This window comes from Siphateles boraxobius, unplaced genomic scaffold (assembly GCF_051911475.1).
Source record: "Siphateles boraxobius isolate OS27281-9 unplaced genomic scaffold, OSU_SipBor_1 68, whole genome shotgun sequence".
Taxonomy (NCBI): domain Eukaryota; kingdom Metazoa; phylum Chordata; class Actinopteri; order Cypriniformes; family Leuciscidae; genus Siphateles; species Siphateles boraxobius.
The window spans coordinates 9314043-9335755 of record NW_027509195.1 but is presented as its reverse complement, the minus strand read 5'-3'; the positions used below and the strand labels follow the sequence as shown (position 1 = coordinate 9335755).

Here is a 21713-nt window from a genome sequence, read left to right as displayed (position 1 = left end):
GGATGTATTTCAGGTCGAAGTTGTATGAAGACAGTTTGGCTACCCACCTCTGTTCTTATGCATCGAGCTTGGGCTTGGTTATGATGTGGGTCAGCGGGTTGTTGTCCGTCCACACAGTAAACTCATGCCCTTTCAGCCAGTCATGCCCTTTCAGCCAGTGACTGAACCTCTCAGAGACGCTCCACTTCAGTGCCATAAACTCAAGACGATGAGCGGGATATCTTTGCTGTGATTTGCTGAGGGTCTTACTGGCAAAAGCAATGGGGCGAGCCATGTCCTCCCCTACTGGCAATTGTGACAACAGCCCAAAGCCCGTCCAGGGATGCATCAACAGACAGGATGAATGGTCTCGAGAAATCAGGATGGGCCAATACAGCACAGTTGAGCAGATCTGTCTTGAGCTTCCAGAAAGCCCTCTCGCATTCAGGAGTCCAATCCGCTGCAGTCAGTTTCCTGTTCATACCCGCACCTCCACCACTCCAACCAGTCCGGCCTCTCCTCTTCTGGCCTGCGGTCAAAGCAAACCGGGGCTTGGCAATGGCTGAGCAGCCAGGAATGAAAGACTGGTAGAAGAACACCATGCCAAGAAATGACTTCAGCCTCTTTACAGATGGGGTACGACCATCCTCCTCCATCAGAGCCTCCTTTGGCATCTTGCAGATGACATCAACTTTGTTGGGATCCACCGCAACCCCACTTTGGTCAATGACGTGACCAAGGAACCTCACTGACCTCATCATAGGGTGGCATTTCTTGGGGCTCAGTTTGAGGTTGTTGTCTCTGAGCTTACCGAAGACCACTTGGAGCCTGTTTAGTGCTTCCTCTTCAGTGGGCACAAAGACAAGTACGTCGTCTAAGTAGCAGAGCAGGCTGGTGAAGTTAAGGCTACCAAAGATGCTCAGCATCATACGCATGAACGATGCTTGGCTGTTACAAAGCCCTTGCGCCATCCTGTTGTACTCATACAAACCAACAGGTGTCGTGAAGGCTGTATACTTCTTGTGGTCTACACACATTGGAACATTACAGAAGCCCGAGGTCAGATCCATTGTACTGAAAACAGCATTACCTCCCAGTGCTGCTAGACAGTCGGCCTGATGAGGCAGTGGGTGAGCATCTTTTAAAGTCCGTGCATTCAGCCACCTCAAGTCTGTGCAGATTCGGAGCCCCCCATCTTTCTTCCACACCATGACGAGAGGGGATGCATACTCACTGATGTACTTGCGGATGATGTCTGATGTCCCTCTCCTCCATGTCTGAGAGCACGCGTCGAAGCTGTTGGTAATGTGCAGGAGGGACTCTCCTGTATGGCATGCGAAATGGGCGATCGTCTGTCAGGCGAATGCTGTACACAAACTCTCTCGCCTCGCCACAATCAAGTGAATCTTCTGGAGAAGATGTCTTCATACTCTCGAACCAGTTCGACAAGACGTTTCTTCGCCCAAAAGCTGGCTTTGCATGAGTCAAATGTCCAAATCGCTCTACCCCAGGTTGGACAGGCGTTCTTTGAGGTCAGCATCCGTGACAGCAGAAACTATAAAGGCCCGTTCACACCAAGCACGATAACTATAAAGATAACGATAAAGATAACTATACATGCTTCCACCAACAACCGATAACGGTCTTTTTATTCTAAGCACGCGCGCGCCCGCGCTGCGGTTTCAAAGTAGCGAAAATGGATGACCTGCTGCCGCTTTACGTTACAAAAAAATATCAAAAGAAAAACAGGCGCTTTTGGGTACACGATATCCTTAAAAGACGAGAGGAATTGGGAGAATCCATCACTCTGATTAGAGAGTTGTCGTCTTTTGAAGACAAATTGTATTCATATTTTCGAATGAATCAACAACAGTTTCATTCATAAAAACGTACTACAATAGCTTTAATGATATTTACTGATGTTATAGATTACATTTTATTATAATTGTTGTTTACAACATGTCATTGAATATGTTTTGCTGTTCTTAATGCCTTTACACGTCTTTGCAAGCAGATGTCCTCAGCCAGCATGCAAGTCCCGAGCGCATCTAAACAGTGAATCTAGCAAGTCTAGTGTAATCGATCTAATCTAACTGTGAATTTAGCTGACGAAGTCAATGATGGGATAAAAACATCGCCTAGTCAACACCTTTATACAATGCCTTTTTCACTGCAACTTCAGCAATGCTGTCAAAACTAGCACTGGATAGCCTACCTGCGTTAATTTTGTTACACTATGCAAGACTGCATAATATCTCATCGTTAATACTTCTCACCATTTATTCCCAGGATACGACCGATTGCTTTCCATATATCCATCTTTTTTAACGTATCCTTGAAAAGGGGGGTTGACTTGTCAATCAGTGGAGGATTTTTGTACCTCGATGATTAACTTCTCTGCAATGTCATCTGCCATTTTAAATGTGCGAGAGCTTTAAATTAGAATGGATTCTGATTGGCTGTCAGTGTTTTATCGTTCGACAGCAGGAAAAAAATCATTCTGAAAGTGATCCCAACGATATCGTTCCTCATATCTTTATCGTTATAGTTGTGGTGTGAACTCTGCTATTCTTTAATATGGAGAACGATTTTTAGAATTATATCTTTATCGTTATCTTTATAGTTATTGTGCTTGGTGTGAACGGGCCTTAACACTCTCTGGCTCCAAGCCCTCCATCTCACACAGACCTTGCTGAACGTTGAAGTCCTCCACAGCAAGACACGGGAACACATCAGCGATGATGGCATTACGTCTCAATGTGATTGACTTCGGCGAGAGATTCGTCATCTTCAAGGGCACTCACCTGTCAGCCCACATCGCAGTGGTGACATGACCCACAAGGACATCCCGTGGACCTGACCTGGAACCACATGGCTCCACAATGACTGTGCTGCCTGGAGACATCGGCACCTTGCTGGACAGCCTACCCCACACTAGGTGTTCGTGCTGCGGTTTCAGTGTGACAGCATGAGGCAGCTTCAAAAGGCCGATCTTGTCTGGGACATCCTCACTCTTCCATCTTGTGAAGCAGGACAGCATATCAAGGAACAGGTCACAGTCTGACGGTACTTCCTTGCCTCCAGCTGATATGAGTCTCCAGTAGTTTTCATCGTTCTTCGTGGTACGTGCGAGGTGCTTGAGCTCATCACGCTGCCCCGGCACAAGCAGAACAGGAAAAGCGCGCCTCACTCCATACACAGACAGCATCAAGTCATAAACACCTCTGGGACGTGTCTGCTTTCCCCCACAACCCACAAGCACAATTCTTTCGGCTGATTCAGGCTCTTTAATAAGGACTCCCGCCACCTTGAGTAATGCTTCAGCCCCCTTACTCATCGTACAAGCCATGGATCCTGAGTCAATCATGCCCTTCAGTTCGACCTTGTCATTAACCACAACCGTAGAATAATTCACTGAAAGCTGGCACCTCTCCAGACCCTTGAACCACGACCTGAAGACCTTCTGGTTGGTCGAACAGGCATTGACGTAAAGTAGCTGCAAGTCCTCGTCTCCAATGAGGGTTTCGTGTTGATCCCCCACACTGCCCCTCTCCAAGTGTGGGCTCCCTAGTTTCCCGCCGCCGGCCCTCGTCTGGCATTAGCCTGGCCCACCCGCTTCCTTCCATACTTGTCACAGTCCTTCTTCCAGTGACCAGGAGCAAAACACACGAGACACAGGTTTTCTCTCCTGCAATGTGCGAGCGTGGAGTGTCTGACATCGTCACAGACTCTACAACTCCTCCTCTGAAAGGGCATTGGAGAATATGATAGCTCTTGTGCAGGGGCTTGGACGTTCTGACGCACCACCAAGTGATCTAGAAGACTGATCAGCGCATTCATGCTATTCACACCAACAGCTGCGGCAGAGTGGCAGAGTGGCGTGACTGGACTGGGGAGCCTGAAAGCATGCTAGTGACTGTGCATGTTGTGGAACAGACTGTGCATGGGATGGTTGAGGCAAATGAACAGCTGGTGAATTGGGCACAAACTGTTCTGCTAAAGGTGAAAGCTTTGATGTTGGTGTCTGAACTGATGCGTTAGCAACCATAGTGGCTTGGCAGAAGGAACCCCTGGGAAAAAGGCAGTTGAAACTGGGGCTCTGCTGGCGCTGGTTGAGACAGCTCTGGCTCTCGTGACATGGCTGATTGGGTGTGAGTGACTATGTGTCTCTGTGGAGCATGAGAACTGGTCAGCGTGTGCATCCTGAGTTCCCTCTGGTAGGCGTCAATGCGTTCCTGGACCTCGCTCGTGGTCCACTCCTCAGCCGCCTTGAAGCCGAGTCTGTTAGAGAGTATGGTGTCTGGGCAAAACTTGATGAACATCATGCATACCTCCCGTCCCGGGTCTTCAGCACTTCGTTTCTGTCTCTTTAGGCACTCGTCAGTGATATCAATGGCGTTATTCAACCTGATCCAGTAGTCCATCACCCCTTCGTCTTGCAGTGGCCTGGTGTTGTAAAAGTCAGCCATTGGCATGGATGAGTAGGTCAACTCACTAAAGTGTTGTTTCAGTATGTCATAGACAAAGTCGGCAGTCGTGTCAGTAGAGTTATGTCATAGAGTAACCCGCACTACATCTCTAGCCTTTCCCATTAGCTTAGGTAATATCTCCTGTAGCTGCTGGTGTACTGGAACATTACTCTTACGAAAATATGCCCCTACCATTTCCACCCACTCCCGGACAGAACACTTATCACTGCTATCACCCCTATAAATAGGCGGCTCCTTAGCATCAGATTGCATTACTAGCCTAACACTAGACAAATTAAACTCCGTCGGTTGCTGTTCAGGCGGTGAACCCCCCTTTTTTACAGATGTGTCGTGTGCTGTTACATCACTATTACGTTGCAGTTGGTCTGCAATAGACTGGCCATTTGGCTGGCTAACTCTGCAATAAGGGCTCTTACATCGTCACTAGAGGCTGATGTGGTACGCTGCTCACTTGGGTAAAGACTGCGGGGAAACTGGACACGACTGGAACACGCCCTGGGCGTTCTCAACCCTCCCACATCAGGCGACTGAACCTCGTCCTTGAATAACTTCCCCTCCCAAACTCCACAGTATCATACACATCTCGACCAAAAAACCCCGTACCCACTGGTGTTTTTACTGAGTCCATTGTGCAATACTTGGGTGAAAAAATACAGTCCCCACAGCGATCAAAGTGGCGTCGATACTCGAAGAATCCAAAAGGTCACGGCACCAATGTAACACGTCTTGTTTTTCTGTGTTGTGTTCTGGGTTGTTCTCAAGTAGACATGGAGGCACGGGCAGTCACAATGCAGTTTATAAACAATATGGCAATGAGTGTTGCGTGACATCAGGTTAGCATCTCAGTCAAATCCAGCATTGCTCTGACTGAGGTCAACCTTGCGTGGCGCAAGTCCCCGGTCTGATGACGTCACACGCACGCACTGCACTAACCTGACGCGCAGGCAGAATGAACCCAAAACGAAACTCCCAGTAATACAAAAAGAAATATTTATTGGTGGAATTCATAAGTATACGAATATACCTGCTACACATACCCTTTTATAATTGGGTATGTGGCTGTGTTGAGAATTAACTATTCATCAAGACACACCTGTCTTTTCCTGAAGTGACTCTGATTAAGTCCAAATTAGGGATGCTCCGATCGCTCAGCCATAGATCGGTATCGGCCAATATTCACATTTTATGACTCGATCGGTACTCACTAAACTTGGCCGATCTCACAAACCGATCACAATTTGATGACGTCAAAACGTGAGAAGGTAGGCTACATGATGCGTGGGGACTTAAATGATTTGCCAGTCATGTCATCACCGGTGTGTCATCATTCCTATGTTTCAAAGGAATCTCATGTGGAGGAGCATTGTCGTCCAGAGAGATCGCCTTCTGAAAAGTAGCTTCGCTCGCTCTGTCCACACAGCGTCGCTCGCTCAGAACGCACGCAGTGACGCGCTGGTTAGGAAATATGTGAAATAAATTGGGCTGCCCGTGCACAACTAAAGTTTTCTAGTTGACAAGTAGTAGTTCATTTAATCCATTAGTCTAATCGCATATTTATATTAATTTAATTACTTAAATATATATATGGGAGTAAATACTAAACCATAATGAGCGTTATCATAATATTGTCTATATTCCGCATATCAAGCGCATGCATAAAGCTTGCCACAAAGAACCAGCAAAAGTAATGTTTAAGCAGCATTATACATTTTAGTGTTTTCTGGCTGCAAAGATACAGTTGGAGATGTTGACGCCATCTTCGCAGTAGTGAACGCGCCCATAGAGAGAAATGCACACTTCATACGGATTAGACTAGCAGAGAGTACACCATTTCTTATCGATTTGAATGTTTTTTTTTTTTAAGCATTTCAAGCTTTCTATATGTTCTCATGTCTGTGAGGCAAGTCATTTATACGCTGAGTTTCGGTTCATTTATGAGACGCGCTCGCGCGGGCGCCTCCGTATCCTATATTGTCTGCTATATTTCGCTTTTTTATTTATTAAATTCAGTCAATTGGTTGATGAAACATTGATCGAAATTAAGATATAATTTTTACAAAACTTTTTTTACTTTGTAAAAATACAGCAGCCGCACACTCAAAACACTGTGCAAAATCAATTTTAATAGCAAGCTTTCGGTCTTCCGACCTTCTTCAGGCATGCTGAAGACCGAAAGCTTGCTATTAAAATTGATTTTGCACAGTGTTTTGAGTGTGCGGCTGCTGTATTTTTACAATTCCTGATGATTTAATGTAGCAGCACCTCTCTACAAGACATTTTTGACGGATGAACGGTGGTTCTTTTCTATTTTACAAAACTTTTTTTACAAAACACTTTAAAGAATGGCTTTCTACAAAACAAAACTTAATTAAGTGGTCAAAATCATGTCTGACCCACTCCAAATGTCTCCTGATATATTGAGCATCTTATGATCTTATCTTACTCATCTCATGCGGTTCCTTTTTCAAATAATCCCCATAGATGAAATAAAAAAAGAACATTATATTATATAAAACAAATATGAAATGTATATTTACGTTTTTAAGTTATATTTAAAGGTCAGACCACTCCGCTTTTCTCACTTGTGTGGCCTATACATGCATCTGTGAGTGCATATGGGGGAGGGTGCGATTTTTGAATATTATTTTTGCTTGAAATGCCCATCCCCTTCTAATGAGTAGCATCAAACTACTCCAATTTGGTCTTTTAGGAGTTTAAATTATTTATTTATTTAATTTTTGTCCTGCTCAAACTTGTATTGGACAAGGTTTAAGTTACATCAGACTTCTCTATTTTAGGTAATTAAATGTTAATGTTGTCCTCCAAAGTTTACTGTTGGACATTGTTTAATTTAACCTTGTGGGCTGCATCAGACTGCTCCATTTTGTTTGTATTTATCTTTGTCTTATATTAAGTATCGGTATCGGGATCGGTATCGGCCGATCACCATGACAAGAAATCGGCTATCGGTATCGGCTGCAAAAATCCTGATCGGAGCATCCCTAGTCCAAATCTCATTTTTTACATCACAAAACCAGTTGTTTTAACAGGGGTGTGAAGACTTTTTTATATCCACTGTACATATTTAAGTATTATTAAAGTTGCTTACTGAATGTGTTTTTAGCCTATCTATTATCTAAGTTCTTGTCATTGATCTTATTGTTAAAGATTCATCTGTACAGATGTTTACTTAAAAAAAAACTTCTCAAAGGTGATATATGCCACAAAGATATATTCTGTAATCATTTAGTCTGCTTAAACTGACTGCAAGGTGTTGATGTGCAATGTTGCACACAATAATCAGTGATCTTCCACAGGTAAATTTACCAAAGGTCAGATTTAATATGGCCACTGATTCTGTACGTGAGCCTAATTACTATCAAAATGTGAGCACAGTGCCAATTTAAACCCATTAATGTTTGATGGTGACCTCACATCAGTGCTCGGCTTTGGCCTTTAATTTGCCCTGAGTGAAAGAGCACAGCTCAGAGGGGGGGATTCGACCTGGATCGTTCTCCAGTGAGAGTCTCCAGGACTTCCCTTACTATACTCCACACGCAGCTTCACTCGCACTTGTATGAAAGAGACTATCATTAACCAGATTCCCTTGGTGTTCTCACAGTCAGGGGAAGGTATAAATCAGCATTAACCTCTTTCTGACACACACACACACACACACACACATACTGTAAGCACAGCACTTACTTTCCACCCCAGTATATCTTTGTGGTGATGACCAAACTGGAACGTCTATGAAAGACAGGAGACAAAGTGGTTGAAAGAGAAAACAAAGGCAAGGACGGGCCAGACATCATGATGATTGATGGGTAAACAGTGTCAGTTTAGGCTTCAGGAAATGACACTGTAGTTACACTGTAGTCCTGTATGAAAAAACGCATGAAAAGACCAGGAAATTCCGTCATATTTGAATTATGTATAATATCAAGAGCATTCAACACATAAAAATAAATATTTAATAATTAATTATTATTATTATTGTTGCTGTTATTATTAGAATTAAATTAAATTGAATTAATTCCAAAATATACTGATTATTATATTGTATTATATTATATTATACTATACTATTCAAATTTTGTTATGAAAACCCTAAAATAGCATTCTTATTTTAGAATAAATATAATAATTTATAATTTATCTTATTCTGTTAAAAAAGTACATTAATTGTAAATTCAACAACAATAACAAAAACAATATAAATTCTCTCTCCAGAAGATGGTCTCAATGAGATGCATTTGTAGAAGAATATTCACGCTAAAATATTCAGATACTTGAAACTGCAGTCATGCCATGTTTCTAAAAAGGGCAAAAAGTTTGTCCAAATTTAGACATCTTTCCCTGGGGGAAACGGCTTTTCGCCTCAGTGCTCGCATACCCGGAATGGTAGGATGAATAAAAGCTGATGTCCCCTTAACTGCAAATTACACATTAGTCATTCACAAACTAACAGGAGCTGCAGGGTATAAGCAAGCATCTTCCCATTGAGAGGATGTCAGCAGTTACTCTGACAGTCTGAGGAGAAAACCGCTCACATGTGCAGATCGCATCAAATGAGAGTTTGAGAATGTTTTGAAAACAGAAAATCAATATGTTTACCTCCATCCTTTCTTCTTGATGACACTGCCAAGAACCATTTCAGCCCTGTTAGAAAGTGAGAAGCAATTATCATGCTATTATTTTGTCCTAAACCTTCTCCTCCTCACTTACATCACAGCCGGTGAGCAAAAGTGTCCCCTACACTGGGGAATTCCCTGTTCTCAGCTTCTGGAGAAGTAAGCTAATGAAGCATTCACTTTATAGCAATATGAAAGGAACTCCCAGAGTAATCACAGGCAAAATGTTTTATGTTTTTTTTTTTTTTTTTTTATGTGAGCAGATTTAAATAAAAGGGGAAGAGCGGAAGAGAGGGAGAGCGTCTAATGACAGATGTTACATTTTTGCCCTCAGGACCAATGTGTTCTTCATGAATGGTTCTCCCATCAGGCCTCATCATCCCAATGTGAGAATGTGAATCCTTGTGACAGCTTGTAACAAATGAAGCGCTACTGTAACTAACGTGGACTCAAAAGGGCAGCAGATATCCTTAGACAAACTCACTTGTCTTCCTTTTATACAGTATTAACTAGTAGTCTTTTCTAGATGAGTAAATCCACAGAAAGTCGGCGAGTATGTGTGTATGAGTGATTAAGGATATTGTTTGCCTGTGTTTAAGTTTTTACAATGCTCTCTTAATTACTCTGCATGAACTATCAACGCACTGAGCCACAGCCTCATGGCCAGCTTGACATGGCATGAAATACGGATGGAAAAAAATGGCCCCCCCACAAACACAGACGATATATATAAGGTTATGTCCTTTAACGCTCTGAAAGTCTGCTTCATTAAAGTGCCATTTTGTATCGTTGAGTGGATTTCCACTGAGTCAGGCTATTTCCTCTCAACTTTATCAGCAATTCCCTGACGTTATATTTCCACGGCATTGCAGAAAATAAAGACGCCACTGCTAAATTTACTGCAAGCTAGCAGGTTTTGGCTATTCACCTTTCCATCTTTTTTCTTTTCTTGCACAAGTGAAATCTGCTGATCAACCTCTAATTTCTTTCACTAGGTTGTCTAAAACATACACCCCGTTCACACCGCAAGTCCTAATGCTCAATTCAGATTTTTTGCTCAGATCCGATTTTTTGATTGGCTGTTCACATTTCCTTTTAAAATGTGACCTATATCTGATTGCAGTGTGAACTGTTTGAGGTTTCAAACTAACCGGCATGCGCAAAAGAACAATAACAATGACATCAGACGCAGCACACTGTTGCACTAAAGTTCGGGAGGTTATGGAGGAAGTAAGCATATTCGCATTTATTTCCTAATGTTTGTGTAATGGAAACTTTTGCGGCTTTATGGTTGCAAATTCACTACAGAGATCTGTGTGGACGCGTAGACGAAGCCAGGAGTGGTGGGAATATGACGTGAATAGTTTCACTGAGACGCTGTTCTCCTGTGTCCCCGTTCATCCATTTCGTGTGCAATTTTTTCAAAAACGGAGCGGTTACGGTAGGTCCTTCTAGCTTGAATTGAAATATCTCCCCATATACTACTTAGATCTAACGCCTCACTCTCATTGAATCGCTTCATCCCTGTTCTCCATATCTAGTCAAGTTTTTAATGTTAGGCTACTGTCTGTGTCTGTTGTGTCTAGGGCTTCGCCGGCGCATAATTGTGACAAATGTCAACGTAGATTGACGTAAAAGTCGCATCAAATCCGCCTTGGTTGTTCACACTGCGGCCGCATTGAAAAAAATCAGATCTGGGTCTGATTCAGGACCACATATGTATGTGGTCTAAATCTGATTTGAAAAAATCAGATCTGGGCTAGATTTGAGTGTTCACACTACCTCTGAAGAAGTCTGACCTGGTCACTTGACCCCAAAAAAATCAGATTTGGGCCACTTTTGCCTGCAGTGTGAACGGGGCCATAGATACCTAAAGTGTACACTAAACAGCAGTTGAAATGTTATAAGTGTAAATGTTAGTGTAATATATAGCAAGTCAACAACTTATAAAACTTTGTTGGTTGCACTTTATTTTACAGTAATTTTGGTTGCACTTTATTTTACAGTAATTTTTTCTTATTGCAGTAATGACACTAACTTGGTAATAACTAAGTAATAACCCTAAACCTTCCCCAAAACCTAACTTTAACCCATGTTGTTACCAGTACTTACTCAGTACTTTTGTGGTTAAGTGCACTGAAAGTGCATGTACTGTAAAATAAAGTGTAACCACAATGTTCAATGTCATTAACCTGATATATATTACACCCACACACCCACACACACACCCACACACACACACACACCCACACACACACCCACACACACCCACACACACCCACACACACACACCACACACACACACACACACACACACACACACACACACACACACACACACACACACACACACACACACACACACATTCTCCAAAATTCAAGATTCAAGTTGTACCTTGGAGTGAAAGCAAATTTAAAAAAAAAGATTTTAATAGCAAACAAAGATTGGGCTTCCTGAAAAGCAGGTTAGACCCATCACATCTGTGAGAAGTAGGTCTATACAGTCCTATAAAAGATGATAATGCTGCTAAAATTAGACTTAATGCTTTACTAATCTCCCCATGTATGAGCATAAATCCCTATCTTTGATGAGGAGTGCAGCAATGAATGATGGGAAATCAGTAAAGAGTACTCACTTCCCTGCCGCATACACCTCAGCTGTGTCAAACAGATTGATCCCGTTCTCGTACGCCAGCGTCATCAGCTGCTCAGCTATCTGAGAGGAGAGAGAGAGAGAGAGAGAGATCACAGAAAGATAGAAAATTAACCGCTGAAAAGGCGTTATAACTTTATGTTGTCTTCAGCAGTACTAAACTCAAATGACATTTATTTGAAAAAATGATAATTATTTGTACTGCTTCTATTTAGTTACTGTACAGTACATGTTGATTAAAGCTACACTTCAAGCATTCTGTAAGACTTTTCATTGTGGCCCTGAAGGTGGACTAAGCACTGTTTCGCAGGATGATACATTATATTAACACCTATCATAAAACAGGACACAAATGTATAAAAATGGTACTTAATACTATAAAAAATGCTGGTACTTTATGTAATTTCAAACAAACAAGATAACTGCTAACCGCACACTGAATTCAATCCAGACCAAAAAGTCTAGCTAAAATTTGAAACACAGTGAAAAAAGTGCAAGAAGTAAAAGCTAGCTTTGCTACGTGATTTCAACATGGTCAAACAAAGTTTGAGCGATTGATAGATGGAAAGATAGAGCTTTTGTATCCTTTTTAAAGTTACAAATTGTATATAAAATGTTGATATATGTTAGACCCATGATAAAAATAATATCAAAATAAAGATCCTTCGAAATATCTTCTTATGTGTTCCATGGAAAAACGAAAGTGAAACAGGTTTGGAATGAGTTTAAATTTTAGAGAACTTAAGATGCCTTTAAGAGGAAAACCATGTATGCACCTCTAAGATTTGGGTTTTCAAAAAAAACCAAAAAGTGTTACCATGCTTAAAACCATATTAACCAGTAACTTGTGATAATATATATATATATATATATATTTTTTTATTTTTTTAACAAATCCATGAAAATCCTACCTCATCTGTAATTTGACCCCCAAACGTCACCCAGGTGCCTAAAGAGAGAATGTACAGGTTCTGTCAGATCTGACACATGTAGTATTGTATACAGTAACAGTGCTGCTCAGTTAATCCTAAACGAATTTACATTTCTTATATTTACAAGAGGCAAACAGTGATAGTCCACTTAGCCTATAGCATGTTTTACTCACCCAGCCCTAGACATGATACCCGTAATCCAGATTTTCCAAGGTTCCTAAACACAGAAAGAACCCCATCAAATATTCTAGATAACATGGTAAAATCAGATGCAATCATCATGAAGATAAACATAAATCAATGATAACATTTAGGTGTGGCACATAAATGAATGTACTTCAGAAAGCATTTCTTCATGGTCTAAGGATGAATACTGTACTGTATGTGAGTTATGAATAAATCTCCTTTAATAATTCATTTTAACTCAATATGTGTAAGGCCAAAGACTGCATATGAACAGTAGTAGTCTTTATTTGTTACCCCACTCACATGTAGAATAAGTTGAGAGAGAATGAAATCCAACCTGGATACAGCACTACTGTACCTTCAGCCCGATGAACCAATCAGAAGACCACCTGGGTCTTTTGTCCGATATCTTTTGAGTTTGCAAAGAGCCAAAGTTACTATGCTGAGCAATTACTATAAGACCAACCAGTCAAGGATACAGACTGCATTCATAATTACAGCTATTCAGTGAGTTTTTGATTCTTATTTAAAAGGATGAGATGCAAATTATGACTGGCACAAAACGAAGATGTTTCTTTAAAGGACAGCACATGTTATGAAAAGGCACAACATTTCACAGAAGAAATCTATATTGAATTTATCCTTGAGAGACATTCCAACTGTACATCACACAAGTTATTAACCGTGTTTTCTCCACACATTGAAAAAAGTGTGTTGGATTTACATGATTTAATCATGTACGTCGGTTCCACATGAGTCAATTAAGTAACACAAACATAATTAGTTCACTTAACTTCAACATCAAGTTAAGTTATTTTGAAGTTGATTTTATTTGGTTCCTTGACTATTCAATCCATTCAATTTTATATATATATATATATATATATATATATATATATATATATATATATTTATATATTTATTTATATTTGTAACATCACTGAATTACAAGATACTACTAGCTAGCTAATAAACTGTAGGTGCATTCATGCCATGATGGACTTCGGACTTGTAAAAAGCATTCACATCTTAGATCTCGTAATAACAACTTGTAACCTCTGAATTTTCGGAGAGCTCCGACTTGTGCCACCTGACCCGCTGTACCGCCTGAACCTTGCAGATTAATTTAGTTATTGAAAGTGTTGCCATAAAAAACACATAATTCTGAGTCTGAGAATGTGAACGGCTCCAAATAGAATGCCATCTTATAATTACGACATGGCGTGAACACGGCATACTAGTGTGCAATAGCATGTATTAGCATGCTAAATGCTAAGCCTGCTCCTTAGCAGCAAAGACTTATGTACCCGTCCACATAGTTGAACATTAAACATTATCAAATCTCCCGCTTTTCACATCTTGCTCAAACACAAAACAATAATAATTAATTTTCTACATTAAGTCCTATGCAAAGCATGCTGGGAACTACAGTTTCAGTTATGTGAACCAATCAGTACATTTTAGAGAATTACATATATTGAAAGTAAAGAAATCAAGTTTAGAAGAGAAACAAAGTTTTGCAGATCTTATTTTAAATTGGAAAATCTGGGTTTTTTTCCCTTCATTTTTTCAGTGCATCTGAGCATTAACTGCATAACATAGATTTAGATAGATAGCAGTAACGTGACATCTAAAAATAGGCCAAGAAATCACCTAATGCCAACAACACTTTTTACAGAAAAATAAGCAATTTTACATGTACAGTAAACATGAGCGCTTGGATCCGTCTGTTGTTTTACAATGAATTATTATGAATTAACAACCATAATCAATATTTTACATACTGTTGCTAGTGTTTTGAAATATATAACCAGAATGCACTTTTTCTTGAGTGTAGACTCTAAATAAAGGCCTATAGTAGATGAATTTACAGTGTATCCATTTCCTGTAAACAGGCATCAACGTCACCTCTAAGTGGCTTTGAACAGAACATCAGCGGGGAACTTATCTATTTAAATCAAATTATCAGTGAGCATGGAGGTCCTGAAAACCAGTGATGAATTTTTAACTGCATTGATGGAGATATAGCATTACAGGAATGAAGATCCATTGACCAGCATGTGAAGGGGAACTGGACACCTTCATTAAGTTGGGGCTCAATGATGGGGCTCAAACTGATGCACAAAGCTCTGCAATAATTGCTAATAATTGATCTTTCCATCTAACAGGGCACAGGCTCCTCTCTGGCAGTATAATGGTGTAAGTGCTCAACAATGCTTTAACACTAGCATGCACTGATGCTAGACAACTTTGGCTGCAACCAGAGAACAGAGAGAGTCAAGCACATCTTTAGCCCTCTTTAATTATGGAACGCAGCAAACTGTAGAACATTATCATTGGAGAGAATGTTCCCTTTTAGTGGATAAATGACAAAATTAAAAATTATATTCATATATCATTTGGGATAATCGTATTCAAGTGGTGTGGACCACCAAAATATGCCAATAATCTTAAATGAATAACGTGCTAATACAGAGATTCACAGACTTTGTCAGCCGAAACCCTTTAACCTACAAGAAGTTCACAAACCCCACTTTGGGGATCTCTTTGCTAATCAATAGAACCAAACCAATTTAGATTTACCTACTTACCCACCCAACAACTCACTTACCTACCCACCCACCTACTTACCTACCTACTCGATGGATCCACAGCAGTTTGTCTGCACTGTATGATCTGTAGATAGCTGGACAGGCACAGCCTAGGTAATGCTGTGGTTAAAGTCTGCATGAAACACAAGTTGCGACAGTCTTGTCTTTCCTATTGTGATGTATATCTGAGTGTAAAGATCTCTCGAACAAGACAAAATTAGGGAAGGACTTGATTTTGTCCATTGGGGATTCATGATTTTTGTAGTTTTCTACTGCCATGATCTCGTGTGATTGACAGGTTGTCCTCGCACCAGTAAACAACATCAGAAGAGAAGAGGTGTCGTTCCAAGAGGGAGGAGAAGTTCTTTTGATTTAAAATTACGAAGGCAATAGAATTTTAAAAACTAATGATGTGCACAGATAAATAATTTATAATACATACTGTAACATTCCACAAAAAACAAGAATGGTCCATTTTGATTTCGTTGACTTTTACCTCAGATTGCCCAGAATAAGTCGGTTGGAAGTCACTTTGGGTAAAATACTAACATGTACTTACCTGAACCAGTTAAATGTTACAACTGCATGGTTAAGCAGAAATGGAAATTGGAAACAAGCTGTTTAAAATGAATAATTTATTGCATACCGTTTGCTGACTGATCTATACATATGCTTGTCTGGAATACAGCATGATGTCCGGACACTTTTATGGAAACTGTCTCCTGTATAACTTCAGAGTAACAACGTAGACTGCTTGTTGATGTACAGTACAGTATAATTTGCTACAAATGTAAAGCAGTATAGCGTATTAGTCAGAGAGATTGCCTTGCTTACCAGCGCACGTGGAAACCCCATTACTAAATTGATCAACACATGAAGTCTGCAATCAATAATTCACCATGCCGTTAAACAATCCAAGCTTTCTCGATCTTCTAAGATGAACGGCAGGAAAACTACTCTATAGCGTATGAGCATTTAAAAGACACGTTCACATTGAGAGGAGAAACTTGCTCAGTGCCTCCCCAGAGAGCAACACTTGGCTGAGGCTGTATGTGTGGGAAACCCTAGGCCGGCTCTACTAATCTTTGGCATTCGATAATGGATGTCGACAGGGCCTTTACCACAGATCAAAATGGGTTTCTTAATGCAGTGCGCTACTACCTACACTAACACAGCAGTTGATGGTGATGTAGTTACTGGATAGTGCTATTAGTGCTCACTGTTGCCCATTTAGCAATTATTAGTGTTTATAATTAACAACAGATTATTTAATGGCAGACTTCCGGTTTATGGGCCAATGATATAGTGCTCCTTTATATGTGCAGATATATTAATTTATTCAAAAATACATGTTTTTTCATGCATTCATAAAATGGCTTTAATATGAGGTTAATTCTACAATAATTTCTAAATATATATATAAAGGGCCCCTTAGGCCATGTGTGTGACTGTATGTCAAGTTCATTAGTTGAGGTTGTAAAACATCTGGTGCAACTCCCCAAAAACAAAAGCATAACAAAAATGTATAATTATTTATGAATAATTTGTAAAAAAAAATAAAAATAAAAAAAGTATAAAAGTTTTTCAAAATTAAATGAAACCAACATGAATACAAAGAGTTAATTTATAAGAACTTAGCACATGTGGTCTAAACAAGATATTTAAAAGAGGTTTTCCTTCTCTTTATCATGGACACTTTAATTCATCATTGACGCTCACAACACAGCATGACTCGGCTCAGTTGAAATACAAAACTGATGGGACAGAAAACTAGCTGGATCTCATCTACTGCCCTATGGCTAGCCAAGACAGATGTATTAATAAAAGAACGCACGCACACACACACACACACACACACACTCACACACACACACGCTCGTTAGCATGGCAGATGAGCAAACACCCCAAGCTTCAGAGGATAAGAACAAGGATACACACAGTTCACAACACACATTTGACCTCACACACATTCAATATACAGTGAGCCACCAGGAATCCCACTGAGAATGTTTTCATCATATCAAGCCTGATCTTTAGAAACAAGATCCAATCAGGCAAGATGAGAAGCCAGTATTCACTGTTTCATCATACTAAAAAAAGACTTTAAGTGGAAGAGTAGGAAGGCATGCAGCATTACATAAAGGCTGGGGGCACGGGTGATATGGTGAATAGGTAGAGAACGGATATGATGGTAGTAAAAGACAAAGTTCTAGAAGAAAAAGTTATAAAACCAAGAGGAAGAAGCATCAACAAGGGTTTTGCATGCTACACTTCGGTAGAGAATAGAGGCACGATACTGCCTGGGAGGCATGGGCATTTTATCAAAATGAGTAATCGTATCCACAGGGGGCCACTCTTCCCTGCCCAAACACTCCACATGGGGTGCCAAAACATCACAATGTGGGTATGAAAAATGGCATGTTGGGCATCTTTGCTAAGAAATTGGAATTTGGAGTATGTGTGGATGAATTTAGAGGATAGTCTCACTACAGAAACAATACTGTACTGGATTATTGACGGATTAATAACTTATCCAGAAAAAAGTGTGCACATTCAGCCCAAATGTTGGTAAAGGTGCAGGACAAACAGCAACAACAAAAAAAATACACTACAGAATTCTAGACTCTCTGTCGACATTTGTGGTTGAGAAACAAAATTTAAAGTTAATCTTTTTGTTGTTGTTAACCGTCTTGTCCTTCCGTATTGCTCTTCTGCATAAAAAAGAAGGTCTTGCATGACATTTCTGAAGAAATATTTCATTTGAGCATATCTGCCACCATAATAGTCTTACCTTCTTTTCATTGACATATAGGACATATGACATATGATATGAGGCCTTGAAATTTCCAAACCAACACTGCTGAATAAAGATTGCTATTGCATATATTATAATAAGGCATGACCATGCTTTATATGCACTGCCTCAATAGTTTATTTCAATAAAAAGAAATTCACAAACCTGCTAATTACCTAATTTTTTTCCAAAGTAGCTATAGTATAAAATGGTTTAAAAACCCGATATCAATTTTTTTTTTTTTTTGTACAGGATCATCTGAACAAGAAAACGTTCTGTAAACTTTAAAGCTCAAAGTATATTCTGGTTTTTATATGTATGATATGGCATGCGTACAACTGGCCCCAGGCCATAGTTTCACTACAAACTACTGGATCGAGAAGCAAAAACAACAGTCAGCCATGTTGACAAGTGTTTGTTTGCGGGGGGGGGTAGGGATACCCACAACTCTACTTTAAAAGACATTTTTATCGCTCATAACTTCTGGAGAGAAATAGCGGAGCCACTGTACAAGAATATAAACTTGCTATTGCCCATGTGTTGACCGTCTGTATCACATGGAGCGTAGGCTACTTTAAAAAAGGCTATACATTCAGCTATACGCACACACTAAGCATGTACATCAAACTGAAGTATACTCTAAACCTAGTCAATTGAGTCCATCAATCCAGTACTGCACACTTCCTGTTTTAGAAACATCCTCTTCCACATAGGGATCTTCCCAGTTAAGATTGCACATTGAATTCATGGGTTTATCTTGGACAAATAAAAAGTAGCTTGCATAACTGGCTGGCCAGACTAAAGCAGTCCGGCTGTTTACTGCCCAGGGAACAGCAGGCAGAAACTGCTGCCCATTTGTGCATTTATGTAATCACCACTTCAGTTTTCTTTCTTCCGGCCCCAGAGACACACGCTTACACAATGCCTCAACACAATCCTCTTCATCCTTCTCATTCTCTCTCTTCCTGTCTTTCGAATTTGTGAACAAAATGGGCACAGGAGCTTTGATGTTAGTTGAGGGATAAGTGTAGCAACCAGAGAAACACACCCCACAGAATGGGACAGCAAAGAAAAAAACCCTCCAGGTTGCATTGATCAGCTCATGACATTTCATCAGTGAGCATTCACAAATGTAAGAGCACAACAGACGCAGGTCACATAAGCATGTATGTTTCTTGTATTTCTTGGTATTCACTTGCCTCAGGTGCATGTGCATAAACTCATCCTCATCAAAGTACACCAGGGAAAATTTCATGTTGGCTCATCAGACATGGAGAAGCTTCCACGTTATCATGTTACTCATTCATTGCCGGTTTCTATTAATCAGCATCATTGCACTGTTGCTGCCAACTCCAGAGGAAAATTGCGATTGTGTCAATTTCAGGCCTGATGTGAACATATTACCAATTCAAACTTAAAGGGACAGTTCACACACACAAATAAATAAAGATCTTTCATCATTTACTCTCCCTGATGTTATTTCAAACCTTTTTCTGCAGAACAATAAAAAAGATACTTTGAAGAATGTTGGAGTCCAAGTGACATTCATGTGTATGGACAAACACACAGACATTTTTCAAAATATCATCTTTTGTGTTCCACAGAAAAACAAGTCATACAAGTTTGGAACAATATGAGGGTGACTAAATGATGACAATTTTGATTTTTGGGTGACCTATCCCTTTAAGTAATTAAATGTCCAACTTATGAAAAGTCTGCATAATTACTTCATCATAGCATGTGATGAAATAAACAGGTTATATGAAAATGGGTTATGAATGAAGTCTGATTAATGAATGAAAAGTCAGATTTATAACAGCAGAAATTCAGTGAATTTAAATGAAAACAAATATTTAGACAAACAAAATTTAAAACAAATATTTAGCTAAAAGGTATCACATTCTGCTGTATCTATAGCAGAAAGTGATGAGTCACAAAAACTGATAAAGAGACATATATACAGGTCCATTTTTATAGTTCCCTATTACTGTACAATGTTTAACTAATATAATAAAATGAATTTTTGTGAATCCTACTAGAGCCATAAAGTACATGAAAAGATTCATTGCATTATTGTACAATAAGTTATTCACCCTTAAATACAGTGTGTGTAAAAGGTAGAGAGTAGTGTAAATATAATTTTTTAATCAATATAGACAATTATGATCAGGAAAATGAAAATTACAAGACACAAATCATGTAAAGCAACAAAAAAAATGCATAAGCCTCATTTTACATACTAGGGAAATAAACGCAGACTTCATGACTATGCCACAACATTTACATTTTTTCAGCTTTAAATTTCAAAGACTTAATTTCAATGGGAGAATCCGCTTTAAGAGCCAAGACATTTGGTAGCAGCGCAGCGAGAGATAGAAGTTTCTCAGGTGTACAGTTACACATAGAGTGTCTTCTACTTCCTGATTAAACTAATGTTACCTTGCATGGCTACAAAGTGCCTTTGATGTACAATTACGCAAATTGCAGTATGGAAACCAGAGGAGGGAGGGTGTGTTTAGTTAAAGAATAGAGCACACTATTATTTTATCAGTGAGCAGACCGTGGGCAGCATGAGCACTGCATTTGAAATACTGAGAGAGCACCCTATGCTCCTAATAATGCTAAGCAGTGGAACATGATCACACTACATCTCCATTTCATATAGAGAACATGCTAATGGGTTTAACAGGCACTAACAGAAATCTCCCATCTCTACCTTCTCCTCTGAACCGAGAGAGCAGAGAAATATGTCTGCACAAATTCAATCAATTAGTCAAATGAAAGACTTGATCTTTAACTTTAGAGGCGTCAAGATGCCATATAATCACACCTCTGCATATAATGATTTAAAAAAAAAAAGAGTAGAGATGCATTCTGAATTCTGTCTGATAGAGATAAGCCAATAATTATGGCTGATAAGCAATAAATGGTTTGTCAATGCTACAAGTGAATTTTGTCATCACAACATTATAATGTACAGCATTAAATGGATACAGCAGATAAAGATTGAAATGAGAAATGAGATTTTTTAAAGATTACATTTCTTCATACAAAGTTTACAACTGAGAGTTAGATGGAAATGGATTATAAAATTCATATTTATCCAATACAAAAAACTCTTGAATATCACACAATAACCAATACAGAAATTATATTTATAAAAATGGAGCCAATAATATAAAATGCCACAAAACGACAAACAAACAAATCAATGACTCTCTATTTCATTGTTTAAAATATTGTCATTAATTTCTAATTCAGAAATATTTTGGTGATGTAGATTTCTGAAGGATCATGTGACACTGAAGACTGGAGTAATGGCTGCTGAATTACTGTTCAGTTTTGCCATCACAGGAATAAATTACATTTTAAAATATAAATAGAAAACAGTTATTTTAATTTTTTATTTTTATTTTATGTGTTATTATTATAATTTTTTTTAATATATTTCACA

The 21713-nt window shown here is 39.4% G+C and overlaps 1 protein-coding gene across 7 annotated transcripts in view; it reads right to left on the bottom strand.

The window, feature by feature from the left end:
* Positions 1 to 21713, bottom strand: part of kcnab2b (potassium voltage-gated channel subfamily A regulatory beta subunit 2b) — a 98275-nt gene that overhangs the window by 20092 nt on the left and 56470 nt on the right. For all 7 annotated transcript variants that reach the window (XM_077214650.1, XM_077214651.1, XM_077214646.1 and 4 more), the window contains 5 exons: positions 12862 to 12905; positions 12668 to 12705; positions 11740 to 11819; positions 9087 to 9131; positions 8175 to 8219 (listed from right to left, as the gene is read on the bottom strand). In XM_077214650.1, the coding sequence (XP_077070765.1) occupies positions 8175 to 8219; positions 9087 to 9131; positions 11740 to 11819; positions 12668 to 12705; positions 12862 to 12905 (252 nt within the window). The remainder of the gene's footprint in view (positions 1 to 8174; positions 8220 to 9086; positions 9132 to 11739; positions 11820 to 12667; positions 12706 to 12861; positions 12906 to 21713) is intronic.